This window comes from Pongo pygmaeus, chromosome X (assembly GCF_028885625.2).
Source record: "Pongo pygmaeus isolate AG05252 chromosome X, NHGRI_mPonPyg2-v2.0_pri, whole genome shotgun sequence".
In the NCBI taxonomy this organism is placed as follows: domain Eukaryota; kingdom Metazoa; phylum Chordata; class Mammalia; order Primates; family Hominidae; genus Pongo; species Pongo pygmaeus.
In genome coordinates, this window is record NC_072396.2 from 110,007,570 (window position 1) to 110,019,607 (window position 12,038).

The 12,038-nt window shown below is 36.2% G+C and overlaps 1 protein-coding gene across 3 annotated transcripts in view; it reads left to right on the top strand.

The window, feature by feature from the left end:
* Positions 1 to 12,038, top strand: part of NRK (Nik related kinase) — a 135,897-nt gene that overhangs the window by 46,547 nt on the left and 77,312 nt on the right. For all 3 annotated transcript variants that reach the window (XM_063660118.1, XM_054473118.2, XM_063660119.1), the window contains exon 3: positions 11,454 to 11,510. In XM_063660118.1, the coding sequence (XP_063516188.1) occupies positions 11,454 to 11,510 (57 nt within the window). The remainder of the gene's footprint in view (positions 1 to 11,453; positions 11,511 to 12,038) is intronic.

Here is a 12,038-nt window from a genome sequence, read left to right on the forward strand (position 1 = left end):
ATTTCACACTCTTCAGATTTCATTTCTGCAGGCTTGAGGTAAACAGCATGTCATAGGCAAATCCAGCATTATAGTAGCCAAAATGTTCTGAAATTCCGACTGCCTTGGTAATTCCTTAGAGTTAAAAAACACTCTCAAAAAAAGCATTAAATTTAAAAACTCAAGTTCGTAATTTAAAAAAAACACACACACACACACACACACACGCACAGCACCAGTTAAAATGCACATGTTGTACCATGATGAGAAAAGAGGTCACTGGATAAGATCTTTGCAATACATTAGTAAGCGAAGATTAACTAGTGCTTTGGCTTTGCAAAGGCCAAAGCCAGATGCTGAAGGAATGGGACAGCAGGGTGGAATGTTGAGGAAGGGAATGTGTGCGGCATGGAGTTTACCCATAAAGGTCAATTTAAGGCAACAGTCTACATGTAAAAGTAGTTTTCAGTTAACTTAGGGGCTACAATGAGGGCTCATACCTTTTGAGGGTAGCAGGGCCTGGAAGTTAGAGGTAAATTGATATTGATAGAAGATGTCCTTTTGCTCTCTCATGTCTATGTTTAAAAGCATTCACTAGACCGTAAGGGCTGTTGTTGGTATTTCTTGTACTATCTTAAATGTAAACTATGCTTTTTTCCTCATCATCGTCTTTCTCCAGTCTTTTTCTACTCCCTGCTGCTTCTCTCATTTTCTCTTCTACTCCTTCCTTTTCTATTTTCCCTCCTCCTTGGCATTTCCCTTATTCTTAGCAGCCATCCCAGTCAACTTCAGTGCTTCTAAAGTGCCTTTGAGTACTACTAGTTACTGCTATGGTTTGCACAGACAATTCAGTTTATAAAGACTTTTTAAAAAATGCATCAACACCCTCTTCACCTTATCTTTATATTAAGGGCTGTTGTGTTTGTACCTCTGTGGACACACCTGGAAAAGTTGAGAATTCCATTTTGACTGGGTAGATTTTAAGACAAAGTTGCTTATTTGGTTGAACCCCTCTTCTCAGTCATCACCCAGCTGTCTCAGTGCTTTTCTTTCAACTAGTTGTGCTGTTTGATAGAATTGGAAACACTGCAGCTTACATCTGTCTGAGCAGATGGAATGCATTTTGCATGAGTGTTAACTGATTCATGCATTACATAAAGAAAGAAATCTGTGTTAAAACATTGTGACATTGCAATAAAGCACTGTCTGCTGTATGCTGAAACCTGTTTGCTTACGGAGGGTTTTGTTGCTCTTGCCATACCCTCACCCACTGCCCCATGGTTAAGCCCAGACAAACCTTAAAAGAAAAAGGTATACAATCTACCATAGTGGGAGAAAATAGTAACTGAAAGAAAAAAAAATCCTGAATATGTAAGTCATTCCAGTAGATGAGTTCTTTTTTATTTTTGTAGTGTATTGTCATTCGGAGGGAAAAAAGAGAATGTCATTGTGGGGAAGCTTCTTACATGGAGAACTAAATAGTCATCACTCACTTGATCATGCTTTCCATATACTTTGATAAACAATGCTGCTTGGAAGTGTTATCAGAGGGTTTGAAATAGTGTGGGCCCTAGTCTCATGGAGTTCCTATGTAGTTTCCTCAGCATGTGCAGTTATAGCCTGTGACTTTAAATTTGAATTAGTGACCAGCATTGAAGGTTTTATGGTGTCACCCATTTGTAACAGCAAGCTTCAATGGCTTTGTACTTTTGTCCCCTGTAGATCTGGCTTGCCACATAGCAGTATATTGCAGTCTTTCCTTAGTTGCCTACTAGTAGCTATTCATTTATTTCCCGCAAATGTTGTATGTATCCCACAGCCAAGAACACAGAACTTTATTGTCCATTTTGTACAATTCGTCATTTGAGTGCTATAGCGTAATAGAGAGCAGCTCTACGTGCAAATGACATATGTTACTGTGTATTTTGACCTATTGTTTCCCTGCAGGAGTAATAACAAGGGCAATAAGACTCAGTCGAAGCTGCTGTATAAGCACACATAACTGCCTCAAATTACAGGGCACTTTCAAAGCTACAAAGCCACTGAAACCACGAAGGCTGTCTTCCGGCTCCTTTCACAGTTCTAATAAGCATGACCATGACTGTCCCAGATTTCTGGAAGAGGAAAAACATTATTCTGTTGGATTATTCTGGTGATTCTGTAGCTTTTTAGCTACAAAAATCTGTTTCCATACAAATCCTTTGACTACATGTAGCAAAGGTTTGGGTAATTTAGGGGTATGTTAAGAAAAAAAAATGTAGAAGTAAAGAACTTAGAGCTCTCACTATCACATGTCCTCATAGTTGATATAACTACAGAGGGTATCAACTGCAAGTATTTAGTGAAGATTTCAGAGTAGTAGCCACAGGTTAGGAGAAGCATGGATGAACATTAAGTAATGTTACCTGACAAACTTTTGTCAATTTGGCAAGAGCCTTGGCACTTCGATTATTTTGTGAGCTCATGCCCTTTGACCTTGACTAGCTTCTTCATTGAGGCCCTCTGACTGAATAGAGTTGTGAAAAATTTTGGGTGGCATCACAGTGCAACCTAGGGTCAATGAAAATACCATTTACTTATGGACAAAGAATGGCCCGTTAGTTCCTGGAGTACTTAGCCACAGTACTTTCACAGCCTTTGTCAGGGAATTCCAGCATATCATGGAGCTCACTGGGCTTTGGGCTCCCTCTAACTCTTCTCCCATATTGTTTGGTATATAAATTATCTTTGTACACCCCACCAGCACACACACACACACACACACACACACCTCTGCCTTTGCCACTCCTTCCTTATTTAGTGCTCCATGTTGCAATTGACTTGGTCAGTTCAGCACATATTTGCTGAGTGCCTATGATGTGCCAGGTACTATGCTAGACCCTAAATTTAGAGAGGAAAGTTACCCTTAGGGAGCTGCCAATCCAGTAGGGGAGATAGATAGGCAAATAGATTCGGTGGCAAAAGGAACTTAAGATGGCTCAAGAATATAAAGTGCCAACTGATCATGTAAGTTTCATTTATGTTGCTAAAACAACTTGAGTGCAAATTTACCTTCGTGATACATGTGAAGATAGGACATTTCTCCATAGAGGTTTAAAAGTGACAGCAGTGTCGTAAGCAATATTTATAAAGTCTAGGAATAATCTGTTTGTTACTGTTCTTGAAGGAAGAGGTGATCCTGTTCTTCCTCCCCAATTAACATGCAATGTTTGACCTGAAAGTTGTAGCAGCTTTATTATGGAAGCCTTTGTTTATCTTAAAGTGTCAAGGTTAAAATAGTATTTATTCAACTCCAGGATCCATCTGCTGAAAGTCAGAAATATCTACTCCTGCCTGTTCTGAGTTTTCTCCAAAAGGAAAAAATCACACCTAAGAAGAATTTCCCAAATTTGATACACTTAGGTGTATCAAAACTTTGTAATGATGGGATGCTTATACAGGTATCAAATAACAGACTCTCTTCAGTGTCCTTTGGCAGCTAAATGACTGTCCCTCAATCTAATGTAATGAGTACAGCCTGTGGCCTAGCAGTATATACAAGGATTTGTGGGAGTTAATAAGTGTGAAGCTTAATTATCTTGTCAATTACCAAATAGCGCCTGTCAAACATCTAAACATCATTTAGTTGCTTAAACCTTCTTAAAACAAATCTAAAGTTGATGTCTGTAAAATAACTTTGAGGATCTCAAAAACAGGCTACATCTCCTCTTTGGGCAATTGTTATTATAGTAATAAGTAAATCTTCCTGATGGATAAGATGTGAGATGGAGAGTAATTGCCATGTTCCCTTATATGTCCCCAAACCTATCCTCCCACCACTACTACCAATCTGTGGTAGATCCACTCCAATCTCAGCCACACCTCCAAACCCTGAATGTTCTGATCCCATCTGTCCCTTTGGGCTTGTTGAGCTTGACAGTGGTGATGAAGACTAAGAAGGAAGAAACAAAATGAAAACTTTCAAACAAGAACCAAATCACCATTACTTCCCATCTCAAGCACTGGTGAAGGAAAGGCCTTGCTTAGAGACATTGATAAGGACTTGTTAGCCTTTCAAAGTACTTTCTAGCCACATGTCTTTGTTTTTCTGCATGGAACTGATGCTGACAAAAACCATCTTGTTAGCCATGTTGTCTTGTCCCTCCCTGGCACAGCACCAAGTACTCCCAGATGCTGTTTACAATCACACTCTCGGTGGCCTCGAAGGGTCACTTAGTTTGTTTGCTATGAGAAAGCTGGCACCCAAGCAAATGACTAGAAGGACAAAATTCTATGAATGAAAAACGAGGTTACAGAATGGACATGAGTGTAGTAAGTGCCTCATGGCCTTCTGCCACCAGAAAACCGATTGAAAAGAACGAAAGTATGCCCTGGGGGATTATGTGGTTTTGATTTGCCAACAGAAAGCAAAGCAAATAACGGGAAGGACTATGTAGGAACTGCTGAAGGGTCAGCGGTCTTCCTACAACAGTTTCTTTAACTGCATGATTTTTTAAAAAATTAGCCTAATCAAGATTACAAGGCCATCAAGGACTGTCCTGTATTCTTTCCAGAGAAAAACATGGTAATTAACTGCTGCGGAATGGTGGATTTTCCCAACACAGCTGTCACAACTGCTATTTTAAATCATTTGTTATGGTTTAAAATGTGTAATCCCCAAGAAATTGATCATTACTGCAATTCAATGCTGGTTTTTCAGTGCCTTAACAACCCTGGGCTTTGCATCAGACCATTAAATAACAAAACCCAGTCATAAAGTGCTAAACTACTAATGGCTCATCTCAGTGATGAGTTCTGTCTTCTATTAAACAAGATTTTATTTAAAAAAATTTTACACTGAAATTTATGGCATGACAAAAACAGGTGCACTCTTGCATTCTCTCCTTTTCATCTGTCTTTTCTCTATGACATTTCCCCCTTTTTCCTTTCCTCCCTTCTTTAGTGTCTGTGCCTTCCTGCTCAGCATTACCTCATAGCCTTTGTTCATAATGTCCCATCCACTGGACCCAACCTCTGCTTCTGAATCTGTTCAAATGCCATGCCATCTTCAGGGTCCATTTGACATTTTACCTCTTCTGTGAAGTCTTCCCAGTTACTCTATTCATCATTCACTAAACTAGTACTCATTAAAAGGGCCTTATGTACCAGCTATGATGCTAGGCACTAGAGATACCAAGATAAAATAAATACATTACTAGACTTTAAGGACTTTTATGTTTCACCTGATTTTACTGATAGAGTGACTAAATCCTTGATACAGTGATGTGCTTGATAACTAGGCTTTAATGCCCTATTGTTTTTTTTTCTGACATTTTCTGTATTTAATAAATTTGCCCACATACCTTACTCAATACTGTCAGTGTGGTCCAGATTTGAGAAGACTAAGCTCCACCTAGGGCCATCACCTGGTCTCTGCTCTACTCCTACCCTTCTCTCTCATCTCTCCCCACACTCCTACATCTATCTCGTAGATCTGCTTACAGAAATCACAGTGAGTAACTGGAAGAACCACTTACCTCTATCTGAGCATGCCCAAAGGCAGAGGACAGACCTATAAAACAAAAGTGGAAATCTTCAAATGCTGTGTGCCCAAAGGAAGTAGGGGCTAAGGACTATGGTAGACTTGTTGATCAGTTAGAAGTCAGCAAATTTAAGTCTCAGGTGACCAGGACACTGACAATTCATAACTCTTCTTTACAATTATTGGGTAACCTGTATTTGATTCTGGGTCCCCAGTGTAAAAATTGACCTTACTTCATTACTTTTGAGTTACAACTAAATTTGGGGAATTTGATGTTGCATGAATGCGAGTGCAAGTCCTTTTGTAAAGTAGAAATGTTTTATGACTGTTCCTTTATTTGCTTTGTTATGTTTAACAAGATTTTCCTGCATTGGTTTTTGTTAAAAGCAGGCACATATACCTCTTAACAATGCCCTGTATGTGAGCAGTATCTTAAATTCAGGGACATGCAACATTTTCTTTTCGTAGGACAGATTTAAAATGCTAATATTAATTTTAGAGCCATGAAGAACAACAGCACCGTAATAAACTATGTTTTTCCTAGGGGAAGTGGACTAAATGATGCTGCTTATTTGATTATCTAAGTTAATTAATTAAGAACACAAATCCTTGCCAAATTGAAATCAACACATTAAGGGATATGTATTCTCCCTGGATAGTTTGAAATGATACTGCAAAAAGAATATACGTTCATCTTAATTACTATATTTTGGAATGCAACCCCAGAAAACAGACTTAGTTGTGTCAGCATAAATTAATCAGGGAAGTTTTTTAGGACTTTATTTAAGTCCTTCACATGGTAGCATATATTTTTTCTCTAGAACTGTTTAAACATACTGTATTTGAGATCCAATAATTTATGTTAATAACTAGCCTTTGCATTTGGTTCTATTCTCTAATTGTTTCAGGTGTATACATCTTACAAACTATAAATTTCTCCAATAAACTGTAAATAGAACAGTTTATCTTTCCAACTCTCCATCCTCTTCCCCTTTTTAAAACTTCCTTCACTTTTTGAAATTCCCTGCTCACTCATGGTCTCATGGTTTCCCTGCTCTCCATTCCAGAAACCTGCTTCTTTCAATATGGCTGAAGAACAACCCCTTCTGGAACTCCTCAGGCTCCAGCCTTTTCTTTACTCCACCTTCTCATTCCATCAGTACTTAACTGTTCATTGCCACTGTTTTAGTTACCTCCTCTGATAGTCTAACTCATGCTTAAATGTTAGTGACAAATTAATGTGTCCTTCTCTTAGCTAATATTGAGTTTCATTATCTTAATAACATGGAAGACAGGATTTAATAAATAATTTTTATACCTTGTTATAGGTTGTGGAGTACCCAGGAAGTATTTTGAATAGTTGACCTATTGCCCCCCAAATCAATAACTAAACTATTTATTATTATTATTATTATTAATAACTAAACTTGAATGCGTGGAATGAGTTTGACAACAAGACAAAGAGTTTTCTTAAGTGAAGATGATAGATTTATTGATTCCAAATGCCAGTAGACTGGAATCTAGAGTCAGGAATGACTACAAAGCATTGTTACTACCTATTGTCTTCTGTTCCTCAAATATGAAAGAGCCTATGAACTTATACAGAGTATTTAAGCAGCAGTTGCTTTCACGATAAGAATGAGAGCTAAGAGAATTTTTTTCTCCTAGCTCTGTGATGCTTGAAAATTATTTAAAAAGAAAGAAATGCTGTCATTTGTGACAACGTGGAAGAACCTGGAAGACATTATGTTAAGTAAGATAAGACAGACATAGAAAGACAAATAATGGATGATCTCACTTATATCTGGATTCTAAAAAGTTGAACTCATAGAAGCAGAGAGTATAATAGTGGTTACCAGAGGTTGGTGGTGGTGGGGGACAGGGGATTGGGGAGATATTGGTCAAAAGACACAACATTTCAGTTAGAAGAATAAGTTCAAGAGATCTGTTGCACATCATGGTGATTATAGTTAACAACAATATATTGTTATAAATATATTTACTAAAAGAGTAAATTTTAAGTGTTTTCACCACAGAAAAATAATAAGCATGCGGTGTAATGCATATGTTAATTAGCTCAATTTAGCCATTCCACAATGTATTCATATATCAAACCATCTTGTTATGAACCATAAATATATACAATTTTTATTTATCAATTAAAAATGTAAAGGTCATTCTTTGTACTCAAACTCTAGTTAATGAAGCATTATTAATCTTGTGGAGCTAGTGGCTCCTGTATGATACTCCAGATATTACTGATGGGAAAAACAGCCCAAAATATCCACATTTATAATTTACTACTGTCCTTATGATTTTCCTTAATAATATTCACTGAGGTTAAAGGCAATTGTGAGATTATTTAACACTCAGTGTAGAATCTAAAACTAAATTTCTTTCTTAACGTTCTAAAACTAAATTCCTTTCTTAGTGTTCTTTTGTGTGTTTAACACAAATGTTGTTTTAACGTAATTTGCCATAAAACTCACATTCTAACTGAAAAAGGGCACATCCTAAAAACTGGATTCATAGGTCCTAGTTCAGCATCTCATTTATGACAAGTCCTTCAGCTAAGATCACAAAACAGCTTCTGTATAATCAATGAACCACAAGATGGCACCACTGAACAATTAGCTTATCTCAAGGTGGCTTCTAGGTTCTCTAGATAGGTGCCCGAGAATAGTGTTATACTTCTTCAAAACCAACATCAGTCACTTAATCAGTCACTTCTGGTGAATAGAGTATGAAAGGGAAAAATAACAACTTTATAGTGGAGAAGCCTGGCAGGTTGTTACCTTAACCAAGTGCTCAAGGTTAATATTACCATTGATCAGCATGGAGATATCATGTACCCCTGATATGATGTGATGAAAAGGGCATTTCACTTCTGTGATATTCTTCCCAAAAATTCACATAACCTCAATCTAATCATAAGAAAACATCAGCCAAACCCAAGTTGAGGGATATTCTACAACATACTTGACCAGTACTCTTTAAAAGTGTCACAGTTATGAAAAACAGGAAAGACTGAGGACTGTCACAGACTGGAGAAGTTTAAGAAGACATGATAGCTAAATAGAATGTAGGATCCAGGTTTGGTCCTAGAAAAAGGACATTAGTGAGAAAACTGGGAAGTCAGAATAAATTTTAAAATTTAGTTAAGAGTATTATACCAATATTAATTTCTTCATTTTGACAATTGTAGCATGGCCATGTAAGATGTTAACATTAGAAGAAACTGGGGAAAGGATATACAGGAACCCCCTGTGCTATCTTTGAAACTACTCTATAAGTCTAAAATTATTTCAAAATAAAGTTTTTGAGGAGTCAAGGTACAGGGGGAACTCTCTGAAATGCTATCTTAACAGTAGCAAATTTCTATGATCTATTGTCTGTATATGCCAGACTTCTATGGAGGCTTGTAGAATGATTTGGCATATTAACTCAGTACATGGTTCCAAGACCTGGAGTTTTATTCCTCTGTAGGTTCAGTGAGCATATTTTTCAAACCCAATGTTAGGATACATTGTCTGATGAAATAACTTCATTCAATTTTCAAGTGGGAATAAATCACAGATAATGAGGGTAGAACCAAGCTGATTTTTTTTTCTGTTTTATGGCCATGGTTGGAATCTTTTAATGACATTCAGTTGTCTCACTAATGTGTCATAGTCTATTGATTTTAGACTTCAAAAATTTTGTATTTTACTGATCATCAGTTAAATCAAATAATGTATGGCTAATATTTTTGATAACCTGATAAATATTTTGTATTTCACAAAATAATAGTGGTTCATAAATAATCTGTTAGAATCAAGGAAGGAAGCATTGTAACTTTTTAAAGGGATGCGTGCAAATCAGTTTCCAATATGTTGTATTTGTGCATACAGATGTGGAAAAAATTTTACTAGCAAGTGTTTGTGTGAATAATTATGAAAACAATGCTTCCTAAGTTATAAGGACTGAATAAATAAAAATATTAATATATAATTCCTCCCAGAGAAGTAAATAAATCTGAAGGGTATCCAACATACTCAATAATTTTTATAAACTCGGTTAAATTCAGGTGTCATTACAATCCTACAAAAAAGAACAGTTTAAAACTGTTTTATTATAACTGTCCAGCAAAAGTAATCTGACTCCATCCAAACAGGCCGCCCCAATTAAGACAAGTGACAGAAGATAACACACGCTCATGTTCTTTTGAAAAATTTAAAAGAGGCTAAGGAGGTTGCAAAAATAATGCTTTTTGTCTGATAAAAAAGAATATTGTTTCTAGAACTTGATAGTATTACTTCATGGATTGATCCTTACAAACTCTGCCTCATTTCCACTTCTCATGTAAATCTAATTTTGCCTTTGCATTTGTTTCCCAAGACTTTAGGCTAAACAGACAGGTCTTGATCTTGGGTTCCTACTTTTCCCTGATCAATCAATAACCTGTAAATTTTTCCTTTCCTTTAAAAATTCTAGTCTTCTGTGGCTGGCATGCTCCATCCTAAACTGCTCACCCAATTCTGGACATTTCCTTGTACCTTGATTACTAGGCTCTGAGCCCTATCCCAAGTCAAGCACATTACCTTGCTCAGTTTCCATCTTTCCTGCCTTGTGTACTAGTTTCTTAGGTCAGCTGTAAAAAATTGCTACAAACTGGATGGCTTAAAACAAACAAAATGTATTCCCTCACAATTTTGGACGTAAGAATTCTGAGTTGAGGTGTCTGTTGGGCCATTCTCTCTCTGAAGTCTCTAGGGAGGAAACTGTTCCTTGTCTCTTCCTGGCTTCTGGTGTTATCAACAATCCTTGACATTTCTTGGCTTGTAGTTGTATCACTGCAATTTCTTCTTATCTTTTACATGACTGTCACCCCTTTCTGTATCCCTGTGTCTCTGTGTTCAAATTTCCCTTCCTTTCCTCTTATAAAGAAACCGGACATTGACCAAACAAATCCATATGACCTCATCATAGTTTGATTATATCTGCAAAGACCCTGTTTCCAAATAAGGTCACATTTTGAGGTTCCAGGTGAACCTCAATTTTCGAGAGGACGCTGCTCAACCAAGTACAGCCCCCAAATCAAACCTTCTGCTGAGAAATATCAGATAAGGCATTCTATTTATTACTCATAGTAATGTTATACTGATTTTTTCTATGACTACAGTTTGGAATATGTCTAGAAGGTACCAGCCACAAAATAGGAGATCTGATTCCAAACCTATATGTTCACCTTTAAAAATTACAAATCTGTAGCTTATACTTGCATTTAGGGTAAGATCTAAGCTCTTATAACTCATCATCTTTTCAATAAGAGAGAATTTTCTAGAACTTATTCCTTTTATAAATATTTTTGGTTCATATGATTCAGGACATATTAAACAGTTTAGAGGCTGTTGAATTAATTATGAATCACTCACACTAAATGATCATTATGGAGATGATGTATGGCTAATATTTTTGCTAACATGATAAATATTTTGTATTTGAAGAAGAGTCCAGTGGAAAGATGTCTGCATAGTATCACACAATCAATTGAAAAAATGTTTAGTAGAACAACTCCTTTTCTGCCATCTTCAATAGAAAATTTTCACTTAGATTAAATGAAAATTTTCATTTAGATTAAATGCTTTGGTGCCATGCAAACCTAGATTAAAGACACTAAGTAAGCAATAACTTTAAATAGGCAATTATGTCCACTAGTTACTACAGACGTAAACAGCCAAACTGTTTCATAACCTTCGTTGAGTGTTTTGAGTGGAATGGTGATTTCTTTAAAATGTTGATATTTTAATATTTCTGTTTTCTATATAATACTATATATTTCATTTGTATATATTTTATATTTCATAACGTACAATGTATTTGACACTAACTTTAATATTTTCTACTTTGATTGCTTCTCGATAGCTGGATTACCTAGCCAGCATTTGATATTTATCAGTATCCTGTATTTCAGGGACTTCATGAGAAGACTGGTGCATTTACAGCTGTTAAAGTGATGAACGCTCGTAAGGTAATATTATAAGTTTCCTGTATTCTCTTCCCTTAGTGGACTGTGTTCCTGGGATACACAACTCAGAAAATATTGTATTTGTTTTTAAATCATTATTTTATATAATAATTATTACATCAATCTGGATTTATTATAGTTATCATTTAATATTACTTTTATTCATTAGTGTATTATATCTATTGCTTTATTATATATCCACATAAAACAATGCTTCTTTCACAGCAGAAGTTCCACATATTTTGGTATTCTATAACACTGAGGAATATATCTGTACTCCTCTTGTTTCTAGTTGATTATTTGTTTCCAGGGATAGCAAAGAAGAGATTGCTTCTAATATTGGGTTAATCCTGCTGCGTTCCATCATATTATTTTCCCTCTCCAATGATTTCATCTGATAATTGAGGCCATTAGATTCTCAATGACAGGTAGAAGGAAGAGACTTATCAGAAATGCACATTTTTCATGTGTTTTCTGACAGATGAGCAAAAGAGACAGTTTAATTGGCACGATTCCTGGTAGCATTCATAA